Source organism: Gadus macrocephalus, chromosome 5, assembly GCF_031168955.1.
Source record: "Gadus macrocephalus chromosome 5, ASM3116895v1".
Classification (NCBI taxonomy): domain Eukaryota; kingdom Metazoa; phylum Chordata; class Actinopteri; order Gadiformes; family Gadidae; genus Gadus; species Gadus macrocephalus.
The window spans coordinates 20,723,918-20,738,415 of record NC_082386.1 but is presented as its reverse complement, the minus strand read 5'-3'; the positions used below and the strand labels follow the sequence as shown (position 1 = coordinate 20,738,415).

General features: G+C 47.6%; 2 protein-coding genes across 3 annotated transcripts; both read right to left on the bottom strand.

The window, feature by feature from the left end:
* Positions 1–2,399: 2,399 nt before the first annotated feature.
* Positions 2,400–4,379, bottom strand: sptssa (serine palmitoyltransferase, small subunit A). Its single transcript, XM_060051733.1, has 2 exons — positions 4,183–4,379; positions 2,400–3,061 (listed from the first exon to the last, which is right to left on the bottom strand). The coding sequence occupies exons 1-2, from the start codon at positions 4,283–4,285 to the stop codon at positions 2,958–2,960; spliced, it is 207 nt and encodes a 68-aa protein (XP_059907716.1). The 5' UTR covers positions 4,286–4,379; the 3' UTR covers positions 2,400–2,957.
* A 437-nt stretch (positions 4,380–4,816) lies between these two features.
* Positions 4,817–9,464, bottom strand: eapp (e2f-associated phosphoprotein). Of its 2 annotated transcripts, none has more exons than XM_060051594.1 (6): positions 9,282–9,464; positions 8,685–8,866; positions 7,712–7,813; positions 6,828–6,942; positions 6,364–6,486; positions 4,817–5,641 (listed from the first exon to the last, which is right to left on the bottom strand). In XM_060051594.1, exons 1-6 carry the CDS (start codon positions 9,356–9,358, stop codon positions 5,203–5,205), a joined length of 1,038 nt encoding a protein of 345 aa, XP_059907577.1. In that variant the 5' UTR covers positions 9,359–9,464; the 3' UTR covers positions 4,817–5,202. The 2 variants fall into 2 exon arrangements, with proteins under 2 accessions (XP_059907577.1, XP_059907578.1); XM_060051595.1 differs by lacking the exon at positions 9,282–9,464 and adding an exon at positions 8,897–9,211.
* Between the last annotated feature and the right edge of the window lie 5,034 nt (positions 9,465–14,498).

Here is a 14,498-nt window from a genome sequence, read left to right as displayed (position 1 = left end):
TATATATTACTGTTGATTGGAACAAATGTATTGTAGCGGCAACCAAGAAGTACACAGAGTCAGGTTTTAACTCAACTGTAGCTCTGACTGTGTCCCTCACAGTGTGTGTCTTTCTTGCCCGAGTGTTATTAGCGTTATAATATAGATATAATTGGATTGTGATTCGAACGTTGAATGCAACGTTAAACGTTAAATCTGGTGATTTAGCATGGAAATGTTTTCCCGGTTTAAATGTTACTGTGGATTGGAAGAAATGTATGTAGGCCTATACTGTGTTGAACGTTGGCAAGTGTCTTTTGAACCATTTCTCTGAAATATAAGCTGTTTCATGTTAAATAATCATCAGAGGTAAAGGACAGAGATTTTCGATTTTATTTATTTTGTATTGGGCTGCTTACCTGTGGGTAGGGGCGCTTCACCTGTTTTGCCGAATCTTAGGCCCAATCCCATTTCTACCCCTTACCCCTCCCCCTTCTTTTAAAGGGGTAAGGGGGAGGGGGAAGGCGTTACCCTTACCCCTTCAAAACAAGGGGGAGGGGTAAGGGGTAGTAATGGGATTGGGCCTTAGTAAAGTAGGGGGGTGGAGGCATGTCGCAAACACTGCACACTCTTTAGGCGTTCCCTCAGGACACCTGAATCCTACTTTCCCCCTGAGTGTCTAGTAAGCTACCGTTGATCTAGACGGCTACACAGCGCACAACGTGTTCACTCACCTGGACATTGAAGCCACAGGCTTTGGGTGTGGGGGACCTAGATCCTGACCCACTCAGTCCTCTCCAGAACTGTGTTACCCCTACAAGGCGGCGGGAATAATCCTGCCTTTAAGAGTATCTGTACGATTGTGTGAAAATTGCTATGAGATTCGCAAGTGATAAACTGACATAATTGAGTATAGTGCATTGAATTGTTTGTATCGCATTGAGACTGATTTGATAGCTTGCACTACTCTCATTCTTTCTACACTTTCTACCTCTACGGGACAAAATACCCATCTTGTCATAGAAGTAGTCAAAATAAACCACACAAAATAAACCAAGCTTTAAGTGACTGCTCGAGAAAACTGTTTCCAAAGTTAGTCTTGTGACATGCTTAGCTAGCCACATTTAAGATCTGCTCAAGTGAATTTAATATTATTTTTCGTTTAAAGTTGATCAATATATCATTCATGTCCACCTGTTAACATGTACAGTTCCATTGAATTCATCAAATAATCATAATTATTTATTTATTCGTAATCATTCATTCATAAAATCAGATTACTATTGTTATCATTACCGATTAGGCCTGTTATTATGTCTTCATTCCACTGAGTTTTGAAATGCTTTAAATCTCAAGATAAGTGCCACAAAATATACAACATCACTTCCATGTCTACCCTTACTTATTCCATTTTTTTTTTATAAAACGCACAACACCGAAGCTGTCATTTCCCTTCACTGCGTTTCGTCCTGTTCGACTCAACTTAACTAGAATGAACGGCCTTCAGACAACTGCTGCTGCCCCCTGGCGGTGCGTTGGTGTTCTTGGTTTGGCGGAGACCTCAGAAGGAGTAAACACATTAGCACCTTCAGACGCCTTGAACCCCTTTAAACTAGAGCCCGACCGATACTGGTGTTCGGGGCAGTGGCCGATACCGATCTCTGTACGGCTTAATGACCTGTCTAACCCATACCTGCTCCTTAATGACCTGTGTCCTGTCCAAACCCTATCTGCTACTGAATGACCTCTTTGTACCATCTAATGGTGCGTTCACATCGCTGGAAATTATGGGTAAAAACATTTTCTCGACCTCGGAAAGTTCGCGTGAACGCCACCTCATGACGCCGTTACGATTCTACTTCGTGGTTTACTAGTGACGTGCATGAACATGGAGGAACATGAACATTTGACTCAATATCAAAGAATCAACCATCATATCACATATTTTACCATTGATCGACGTAACGTCTGTTGGAATGACTTTGCTCAGTTTTAAACGTTGTGTACTGGTAAACCAGCACTAGATAAGGGCAAGTACTGCCTTCCATCAGTGGCTATACTGTATGTCCTTCTCATAAATAAAAGCAAAAGGATAGGTGATAAGGAAATTAAGGCATGCAAACTTGAAACTAATCTTACCAAGATCTGTTTAGTTCTGACTGGTTTTTATCGGATAAAGAAACCCTGCTGTGTAGAACTTTTAGATTCCCAACCGGCTGTTTCCCAAGTGCACATGAACGGTCGCTGTCGGGAGCACGCGTGAGCGTCATCACTGGCGAGCCGTCTCGTTATCACCAGGAGAGTGAACGCGCCTTAACCCCCATCTGCACGTCTGTAAAAACGGACCGAGGCGTGTTGCAGCCCTCTAGTGGTGTCCTGCGGTAACAACACCAGCCGGTGGCCGAGGAGAACACGTTCAGTCAAGTTAAATAACCCTTTTATTACAAGTTGAAATCACCTCAGTTTATTATTAACATCGTTAAAGGTATGTAGTGATGAATTTACACTTCCGGAGCAAACCAATTAGGAAACACTTAGAAAAATGTCTACACCCGGTTATTGAAAGGCACAGCGGGCTCTAGAAGGATCTCTAAGGCGCGTCCCGGCTGAGACGGGGGAGTGTCAGGGAGTTCCGCCCCCCCCGCAACGAGGAAAAACCATTGGCCGGGGAGACGGGGGTCTGCAGTGGGTCGGTCCAAACCAAGCAGAGTTCAGGAGCAGGTGGGCGTGGCCCGTCGACATTTATAAAACAATAACCCTGCAGGGGGCTGTCAATCATCTGAGGCTCCGCCTCCGGCCCCTCCCACCAGAGAGCAGAGTTCCGTCAGGGGGCGGAGCTCAAGCCTTCAGTGGAACCATCGAGTTACAGACGGAAGGAAGAAAACAAAGCGGCGTCTCCACGGCAACCAGCTGGACGCCCAGGGCGACCGACCGACACCCTCCATGGGTGAGAGAGGGGGAGAGAAGGAGCGAGGGAGTCACTGGAGCAGCTGGAAGTAGGTGAGGATGGCCATGATGTGCTGGGGGATGAAGACGTAGCCGGTGTAGACCGCCATGGCGGCCACTGACACCAGCAGGGAGTCTGGGAGGGCGTGGTCACAGGAAACAACACACACCAACTTCCTGTTGCTCCGCAGCATCTCGCCCCTCACCTACACCTGCCTCTACTGGAGATCTTCTGTACTTATTGATGGCTTTCTGCTAATAACATCTACATGTAGGAAGCATAACATCTACATAAAGCACTAAATAACATCTACATGTAGGAATCAATAACATCTACACGTAGGACTATTTAACATCTACACGTAGGACTAAATAACATCTACACGTAGGACTCAATAACATCTACACGTAGGACTCAATAACATCTACACGTAGTAGGACTAAATAACATCTACACGTAGGACTAAAGAACATCTACACGTAGGACTAAATAACATCTAAATGTAGGACTTAATAACATCCACATGTAAATAACTTAAGTTACAACTATGAAATAACTCTACCCCAGTAGAGTTCACACGATATCACTTCTATTTTAGAGTGAAGACACATCTCTCCTGTCTTAACGTGAGAACACATCACTCCTGTCTTAACGTGAGAACACATCTCTCCTGTTTTAGTGTGAGGATATCACTCCTGTCTTAACGTGAGAACACATCACTCCTGTCTTAACGTGAGAACACATCTCTCCTGTTTTAGTGTGAGGATATCACTCCTGTCTTAACGTGAGGACACATCACTCCTGTCTTAACGTGAGGACACATCACTCCTGTCTTAACGTGAGAACACATCTCTCCTGTTTTAGTGTGAGGATATCACTCCTGTCTTAACGTGAGAACACATCACTCCTGTCTTAACGTGAGAACACATCTCTCCTGTTTTAGTGTGAGGATATCACTCCTGTCTTAACGTGAGGACACATCACTCCTGTCTTAACGTGAGGACACATCACTCCTGTCTTAACGTGAGAACACATCACTCCTGTCTTAACGTGAGGACACATCACTCCTGGCTAAAGGACACACAGCATCACTCCTGTCTTAGTGCGAGGACACACAAGTGACGAAACGGCGGTTGGAACTTGTGGAGGAACAACCTGTACTGAGGCTAACGCCTTAGCTCACCTGGCTAACGGTAGTTAGCATATTTGCTCGGCTTGTAGCCTTATCTTACGGGTTTCGAAGCGGAAAAGGATACTGAAGATGGTCCGCTCCCATGGCTCCAGCATGTAGAGCGCCGTAACCAGGAGGTACTGGTAGTAGAACCAGGAAAGCTGCTTCCAGCAGTCTCCTAAAGCCATCTTACAACCTTCTGCTCTTCCGGATGCTCCCTGCTGGGGACGACGCGCGGTCACATGGTACTGCCGTCCGGCCAATCACCAATCAGAGGGACTTCCCGTAACCGCTCTGCTTTATTACGACAGCAGTTGAGCGCGATTTCAAAGTAAAAGTAGTATTTTTCGCCCAAAGGGGAATTCATACACTGGTTTATTTAACCAGTATACAAATATAATATTAAAACGTACAATTTCAACATAAGGCTGATACCTTTATATTTGGGCTGCTTCTAACCTAGTAATTTCCCCAGTGAAAATATATATTTTTTGTTCAACTAAGAAAGGCTATCCAAACCACTAAATAACTAACTCTACAACTACCCATTTTATATACCACGTATGCAAGTGTTCTCTAAACTCAATTTGTAGTACACATTAATAAAACCTCCATTAGGGGAATAGTTCTGGAACGTTTGTTTATTTTACAAACAGTTTCTGGTCAAAGCGGTCCTGATAATTAAAATCAATGATCAATAATGACACCAGGACACAAACTATATCAGATCATTTAGTAAACAAGGCAGCGATCAGATACAAAAAACATGTTAAAATCCCTTCCAGAAGGCGGTTAAAAAGTCCACAAAAAATGAAACGCAAACCCATGCGGCCCCGTGGACTGAAATCAAAAGAGGCCTCGCTCTGGTCGGCGGGCCTATCTGCTCTCAACGTTCAGAGCCCTGACGAACCACGCTATTGTCTGCAGTACACAGACCAGCCACCCGGTGGCAGTGCACACCAAGACACCAAGTCACCCCCCTGCGCACTGAGCCCCAGCATGGAACCCTCAACCCCAGAACGGGCAAAGGGCGACGCCTTGCTCAGAGACCAATCCCGGGTCAGATATGGGGTCCGTGGTCTGTGGGGGGGGGGGGGGGGGGGGGTCAGCAGTGGCTGGCCAGGATGTTGAAGAAGTGGAAGACGTCCTCCTGGTCCACCACCGCCACCTCCGTGGAGCACTCGCTGCACTGGACCGGGTGGTACACCTCCTCCCCGGCCATCCCCCTGGGTCCCGGGGCGCCTCCTCTGGGGGCCGGGGCCTCCTCCAGCGCTGATCCTCTTCCTCTTCCTCCTCCTCCTCCTCCTCCTCCTCCCAGCTCCTGGCCTGCTGCTGCTCCTCCTGGCGCCCCCCCCTCCTCCTCCTCCTCCTCCTCCTCTTCTTCCTCCTCCTCCTGCTGCCGCTGCCCCTTGTTCCGGGGGTTCCTCCTCTTGGGCCTCCTCCTCCTCCTCTCCTGCAGGGCCTTGTACCGCAGCACCTGGTCCCTCTTCACCGAGCAGTTCATCACGAACATGGCGCGGTACTGGGTCCGGTACTTCTCATGCCTGGGGACGGAACCGACACCGCGGCGTCATTTAGCCATCAGTCAGAGCCCCGGGGCGTTTGGTATTCACTCGGTCAATGATTATTAAAAGAAAAATAGCACATCATATAAAAGAACCAACATGGTGGGACTGGGGACAGAACCAACATGTCCGCACTTGGGAACCTCTCCTGTAATATTATTGTACGATGTGTGCTATTATTAATAATGAAATGATAAACGTGTTATCACGGTGGGCTTAGACACCAGTGGGAGTACAAAATGGCCACCAAGGCGCATCTCAGCAGGTTAGAGGCCTTGTATAAACATTATTATGCTATGGGTTTATATTAGGGCTTTGACTTTTGCCCAAAAATCATATTCGAAGTTCGTTTGTTTATTAATATTTATTAATAATATTTTGACCATTAAATGCCTTCAGTAAGACCTGGATTGGGCTTCGCGAGGTTTGTTTACCGGTGTTGCTATGGTTACCGGTCTTGCGCGCTCCAACGGTTTATTAGGTTTCTAATAAATCGCTGTCTAATCAATACTTCATTCACTGCCTCTTCCGTGGTCACGACAATATTATGAATAGACTGCGTCGGGTTCTCAGACGTCTCTACCTCTTGGCCTGCCCATAACAGGTTCCAATAGTAAGGGCTGCCTAATATTCGTTCGAAGCCAGCCCGCGCTACCTCCTGGGCCCCATGGCGCCCCCCTGTGGTCGTGGGGTGTTCTCACCTCTGGCAGTCCAGACACAGAGTGATCATGCAGGCCGGACAGTTGAGCACCGCGTCGCTGCTGGGGAGCCCCGGAAGACCTGGACCGGAGCGGGACTTCCCTGAGCCGGGTCTCCTGCTGTACCTGCAGAGAGACACGCAGTGAGGACAGGCTGGCGGGTACAGGCTGGATCCACCCAGACAGACGGGTGGTCATGGGTCCTAGAGGCCACCTGGAGGGAGGCCCCCCCGAGAGAACACCTGGAGGGAGGCCCCCGAGAGAACACCTGGAGGGAGGCCCCCGAGAGAACACCTGGAGGGAGGCCCCCTCCAAGCCAGCTTTGGGCCTCCAGTGGTAGTAGCCGGGAGTTAAGTGTTAACCAGGTCTACAGGGACATAGTCCGGGTCTACGGGGACGTAGTCCGGCTCTACGGGGACGTAGTCCGGGTCTACAGGTTCCGGTCCCGGTCCACTTGCAGTACTCACGCTCTGCGTCTAGAGTCCACCCAGGCCTGGTCTCGGTCGTCCTCGTCCGGGTCGTAGAAGAGCTCCTCATTGGTCTGAATGCTCCTCTGCCTCCGCTTCCTGCCTGTGGAACTGCCTAGGGGGGGGGGGGGGCACTTCCTGTTAGAGCTTTGTGGATGCTGCTGGTTACCATGGTTACCGGAAGGCTCCGCCACAGGTAAAATACCAGCAGCAGAACTTATCAGCACAGACTGCCAGTGAGCCAGTGGATACTGGTGAATGTGTCGGTCCTTACTGGGAGTGTCCTCAGTACTACCAGTGAGCCAGTGGATACTGGTGAATGTGTCGGTCCTTACTGGGAGTGTCCTCAGTACTACCAGTGAGCCAGTGGATACTGGTGAATGTGTCGGTCCTTACTGGGAGTGTCCTCAGTACTACCAGTGAGCCAGTGGATACTGGTGAATGTGTCGGTCCTTACTGGGAGTGTCCTCAGTACTACCAGTGAGCCAGTGGATACTGGTGAATGTGTCGGTCCTTACTGGGAGTGTCCTCAGTACTACCAGTGAGCCAGTGGATACTGGTGAATGTGTCGGTCCTTACTGGGAGTGTCCTCAGTACTACCAGTGAGCCAGTGGATACTGGTGAATGTGTCGGCCCTTACTGGGAGTGTCCTCAGTACTACCAGTGAGCCAGTGGATACTGGTGAATGTGTCGGTCCTTACTGGGAGTGTCCTCAGTACTACCAGTGAGCCAGTGGATACTGGTGAATGTGTCGGTCCTTACTGGGAGTGTCCTCAGTACTACCAGTGAGCCAGTGGATACTGGTGAATGTGTCGGTCCTTACTGGGAGTGTCCTCAGTACTACCAGTGAGCCAGTGGATACTGGTGAATGTGTCGGTCCTTACTGGGAGTGTCCTCGTCTTCTGAGTCCGAATCGAAGTAGATCTTGTCGTACATGTTGGCCTCTGGGAGCGCGGACTGGGAGGCCGTCCCTTCTGATGGCCCCACTGCAACAGCACAGCACAGCGTCACGTCACAGCGCAACATCACAGGCGTCACATCACAGCAGTCACATCACAGCAGTCACAGCACAGCATCACATCACAGCGCAACATCACAGCAGTCACATCACAGCGCAACATCACAGCAGTCACATCACAGCGCAACATCACAGCAGTCACATCACAGCGCAACATCACATCAGTCACATCACAGCAGTCACATCACAGGCGTCACATCACAGGCGTCACATCACAGGCGTCACATCACAGCAGTCACATCACAGCAGTCACATCACAGCGCAACATCACATCAGTCACATCACAGCAGTCACATCACAGCAGTCACATCACAGGCGTCACATCACAGCAGTCACATCACAGCAGTCACATCACAGGCGTCACATCACAGCAGTCACATCACAGCAGTCACATCACATCAGTCACATCACATCAGTCACATCACAGCAGTCACATCACAGCAGTCACATCACAGCAGTCACATCACAGCAGTCACATCACAGCAGTCACATCACAGCAGTCACATCACAGCAGTCACATCACAGGCGTCACATCACAGCAGTCACATCACAGCAGTCACATCACAGCAGTCACATCACAGCAGTCACATCACAGCAGTCACATCACAGCAGTCACATCACAGCGCAACATCACATCAGACACATCAGAGCGTCACATCACAGCAGTCACATCACATGCGTCACATCACATGCGTCACATCACAGCAGTCACATCACAGGCGTCACATCACAGCAGTCACATCACAGCAGTCACATCACATCACAGCAGTCACATCACAGGTGTGAGGTATGTGTGTGTAGTGTGTGTGTGTATGATGTGCGTATATAGTGTTTCGTACCTGCAGCCAGGGGACCCCAGGTGGTCTCCAGGGTCTTCAGCGTGCCGCTGAGCTCCGCCTCCATTTCCTTCTCAAACTCATCCCCGCTGGACGCCTCGCTCTCCCCGGTCAGGTACTCCCGGATCAGCCGCCGCTTCTGGTCCGCCGTCCCGTTCAGCAGCACCTCGAGCTCGTCCTCAGAGCTGCGCGCACGCACGCGCACACACACACACACACACACACACACACACACACACACACACACACACACAGTTTTAGAAACTTTGTAATAAGTTGTGCAGAACTTGGGATGATCTTGAATCTACTCCTCCATCGGCTCCTCTTCGCTTTGAATTCATTTCCATAGCGACCAAAATGGGTCAGTGTGATGTGATGTAACAGCGGGGGGTCAGTGTGATGTGATGTTAGTCATGTGATAGTCATGTTTAGTTTCGTGGAGACTCCACCCGTCCGCCACGCCTCACTCCACACGTACTGAATCGGTTTAGTTTAAAGGATCTCAGTCCTTCCCTCCAGCTACGCTCCTGTTGTTGACATGTTAGCATTAGCAACGTAATTAGCATCCTGACTAGCAGTCCAGCTAGCAGCTAGTCTCACCTGCTGGCCCGCTCCTCGTCGCTGGGCTCCTCCAGCTCGTACGAGTCTCCATCTCCGGGTTTGACGAGTCCGTTCATCTTTGGTCCCCTTAACACTTTACCTATACTCTTCTTCAGCTGTACGACAACAACACGATGGAAACGCGGAGTGACGTCAGAGACCGGATATATAAAACCCGCTTGTGTCCGACATCCGGTGGAGAACACGGAGTGTCAAAGTAAAAGCCCCCGTGGCGCTTTCAGAAAATACCTCAGTGATTCCGCATAACAACAGCACAACACAAAGCAGGCACTACAGACAACACGACACACGACACACAACACTACACACAGACATACACGACCGCTACCGTGGTATTGAAGAGCGCCTCGGACGATGTAGGAGGAATTTTATTGTTCCTTTTATGCATTAAATTTCGTTGATGAACATAGTTCAGATTCAATTGATTTCTTAATATCATTTTAGGGCGTCTGGTTTGCATTGTTGACGGGTGCAGAACGAGTGAGAATTCAAAGATAATCGTATAAATCCACCACTAGATGGCGCTACGGGACAGCAGATGATTCCTCTGGCAGTCTAATATACGGATAGGCTTTTATGTTGTTGTTTTAATATCAAATGAATAACAACATATAAACATGACAATTCACAGAATAATAACCGGTATCAAGTCCACCCCACGAGTCTGTAAACACTTGACATATCTTGACACATAAACAACACATGCTTGGAATACAAGACTACGTCCCGCAGTAGAAGACTGGTTGTATTGGACAGCTCCCAGTAGAACCAGCATTAGACTGTGGCCCAACTGGGAAGCTCCCCGTAGAACCAGTGTTAGACTGTTTCAACTGATAAGCTCAGAAGACTGTGGTTGTGCTGGGCGGCTCCCAGTATTACCAGTATAAAACATTGGTTGTACTGGGCAGCTTCTAGTAGAACCAGTAACAGACTTTAGATGTAGTGGGTAGCTCCCAGTACAACTGGTGTTAGTCTGTGGCCCAAATGGGCAGCTCACAGTAGGACCAGTAGCAGTGTTTGTACTGGGTGTGTGTGTAGTTAGGAGGACGCCATGTCTTTCTCATTTTCTCTGTGACACTAAACAATTCCTTTGTTTTACTCTGACTCCCCCCCTGCACACACACACACACACACACACACACACACACACACACACACACACACACACACACAGACGTCATCCACTGTCTCAGCTTCACTGCGCGACAAGCTAATTTAGCCAATTACACACACAGGTGTGATGCTAATTTCCCCTAGCTCACAGCTAGCTCCTAGAGGAGGTAAAAAATAACATAATTACACACATCTGTCCACACTCTCTCCCTCTTTCTCTATTTCTCTCTCTCTATCTCTCTCTCTCTCTCTCTCTCTCTCTCTTTCTCGCTCTCTCTCCTGTTATAAAAGCAGGACTGCCAGGTTGGATAATAGCAGACAAGACAATGGGCAGAAAAATAAGTGCTTTTGTTTGTGTGTGTGTGTGTGTGTGTGTGTGTGTGTGTGTGTGTGTGTGTGTGTGTGTGTGTGTGTGTGTGTGTGTGTGTGTGTTTGAGTGTGTGTGTTTGTGACTGTGTGTGTGTAAGTGTGGAGGCATCCAGTGTTTCTCGTCTCTGAGTTTTCAGTATTTTCTGTAATTTTCTCAGATTGTCTGCTCTTAGACAATTACCCGCTCTGTCTGCTGTGAGGAAGTGTGTGTGTGTGTGGGTGTGTGTGTGTGTGTGTTATTTATGCATATGGGTGTGCATGTGTGAGTGCACACTGTTTTTTGTGCACAAACACAGTACATGAAATCAAAACAAATAGAGGCTTTTATTTTGCGTTCTGTGGTGAACGCTGACTTGAGAAGCTTCCTGTCTGCCAACGAGGGAAGCAAAGTTCTGTCACGTTCTCCGTTCTCCAGAAGAACCAAACACATCAGGAAGACTTTCTTATTGTCTGGCTCATCAACAAACAAACAAACAAGCAGACTGGATGTTGTTCTTGGTTTAATAATAATAATAATAATAATAATACATTTAATTTAGAGGCGCCTTTCAAAACACCCAAGGTTTGGGGGGGTCTTTATGAATCCAGCCTGGATGTGGTTCTTGTTTTGGGGGTCTAAGACTTTATTAATCCAGCCTGGATGTGGATCTTGGTTTGGGGGGGTCTTTATTAATCCAGACTGGATGTGGATCTTGGTTTGGGGGGTCTAAAATGTTTAAGAGTTGCGTGATAAATAAGTGATGTAACATCCATACTTCATAAATCCAGTTGTCCTCACCCAGGTCCTCACGTCAACATGCAGAGTCACATGACATAACAGGAGATGAGGACAGAGCATGTGCAACAATCACCCGTTGTGCATCACCACAAGCGTTTGTTTTGGTCGTCATGGAAACCTTGAGCTATCTACGATGGCCGTGTCATGGCAACAAGCATGTGGTTTGGAGGGGTTTGATCTCAGGTCATTTAAACAGTACCCCTCTGTACCGGGAAACAGCAGACAAACCACCTCTCTGAACATAGAACATAGAGCTGCACGTAGAACATAGAGCTGCACATAGAACATAGCGCTGCACATATAACATAGAGCTGAACATATAACATAGAGCTGCACAGATAATATAGAGCTGAACATATAACATAGAGCTGCACACAAAACATAGAGCTGAACATATAACATAGAGCTGCACATATAATATAGAGCTGAACATAGAACATAAAGCCGAACATAGAACATAGAGTTTAACATATAACATAGATTTTAACATATAATATAGAGCTGAACATATAACAGAGCTGAATATAGAGCTGAACATAAAACATAGAGCTAATCATATAAAATAGAGCTAATCATATACAATTTTTTGTCAAAACAGACATGAGGAGAATGTTAGTGCTCCGTAATGGATGCCTCCGACGAATGTGCCAAGTCTCTTGGCCTAATAAGATGTCCAACAATGACCTGTACAAAAAAACGGGAAGCTGGAGCATCACCAAGAAGATTACGCACAGACACCTGAGATGGTTAGGACATGTGTTGAGGATGGAGCAGGACGGCATCACAAAGGTCGCCTTAAGATGGACACCACCAGGCAAAAGAAAACCTGGGAGGCCAAAAAAACACCTGGCGCAGAACTGTGACACAAGAGCTGAAACAGATGAACCTGTCGTGGGGAGAGGCCCAACATACTGCCAAGGACCGAGTGGAATGGAGAGGGCTCATTGAGGCCTTATTTCCCATAGGGGACAAAGAGTAGTAGTAGTAGTAATCATATTACATAGAGCTGAACGTATAACAGAACTAATCATGCAACATAGAGCTGAAGATATAACATAGAGCTTATCATATAACATAGAGCTGAACTTATAACATTGAGCTAATCATATAAAATAGAGCTGAACATTTAACATGGAGCTGAATTTATAACATAGAGTTTAATAACATTGAGCTGAATTTATAATAATAGAGTTTAACATATAACAGAGCTTAACTTATAACATAGAGCTGAAGATATAACGTAGAGCTGAACATATAACATAGAGCTGTTCATATAACATAGAGCTGTTTATAGAACATAGAGCTGTTCATATAACATAGAGCTGTTCATAGAACATAGAGCTGTTTATAGAACATAGAGCTGTTCATATAACATAGAGCTGTTTATAGAACATAGAGCTGTTCATAGAACATAGAGCTGTTTATAGAACATAGAGCTGTTCATATAACATAGAGCTGTTCGTAGAACATAGAGCTGTTCATAGAAAATAGAGCTGATCAAATCATTAATAGGGCTACCCTACCCTAGCCCTATGCTAATGCTATACATGAGTGCTTATTATTGCATCATGTTAGTAATGGTCCTTTAATGTAGCCGTTTTGTAAAGTGGTCCTGATACGTATCTTCTGCGTTGATGTGAAGCTACATCAGCATACTCTCCATGTCCTCCCGGCCTCGGGGAGAGCAGCGCTAGTGCTGGCGTAGCCGTCACTGCTAGCATGTCTGTGCAGGGCTAACCGTGGGTGACAGGGAGAGGCTGCGTGCGCTGAAACCAGGCGACATGTTTGAAAACACTGTCACTTAGAGGAAAGGTTGGGGGTTCTGTTCCCTGTGTAGCTGAGTAGGTAGAGCAAGGCACCAACACTGCCGGGTTGGGGGGGCTACTCCCTGTGTAGCCCAGTAGTCAGAGTAAGGCACAGTTGTGTGTGTATGGAAGGCATGTGTGTGTCCGTGTGTGTGTGTGTGTGTGTGTGTGTGAGTATGTGTGTGTGTGAGAACTAACCTCCAGGGCTCACAACACAGGAAGCTGACAGTTTGTAAAGATGTTTGATTGACAGCTTCTAATGTCCCAATCCAATTAGAGGGGGCGGGGCCGAGAGGGGGGGGGGGGGGGGGCTTTGTGTTAGTCTCAAGTCTCATCCCTAATGTCGAGTATGACTGTGTGTGTGTGTGTGTGTGTGTGTGTGTGTGTGTGTGTGTGTGTGTGTGTGTGTGTGTGTGTGTGTGTGTGTGTGTGTGTGTGTGTGTGTGTGTGAGGGAGGGACAAGGAGGTATAATGAAAGCTTGCACGAGTGTTTGATATGTGTGAGATGACATATATTTCCACCAAAAAACACACACACACACACACACACACACACACACACACACACACACACACACACATTCTCACACACACACACACACACACACACACACACACACACACACACACACACACACACACACACACACACACACACACACACACACACATTCTCACACACATATATAATTTGTTTTTTTCAGTCATGCTGGGCTGGGGCAGTGCTTTGTCTGCAACAGAAAGGGGGACATTGTGTGTGTGTGTGTGTGTGTGTGTGTGTGTGTGTGTGTGTGTGTGTGTGTGTGTGTGTGTGTGTGTGTGTGTGTGTGTGTGTGTGTGTGTGTGTGTGTTGAGGTGTGTGTGTGTGTGTGTGTGTGTGTGTGTGTGTGTGTGTGTGTGTGTGTGTGTGTGTGTGTGTGTGTGTGTTGAGGTGTGTGTGTGTGTGTTGAGGTGTGTGTGTGTGTGTGTGTGTGTGTGTGTGTGTGTGTGTGTGTGTGTGTGTGTGTGTGTGTGTGTGTGTGTGTGTGTGTGTTAGTGTGCGCCCGCGTGCTTTGGTGTGTTATCCCTGTCCTGCACCAACAAGACCAGTCCACAGCATGACGGGTTTACAAAGTCTCCCAGTCTTCAGTG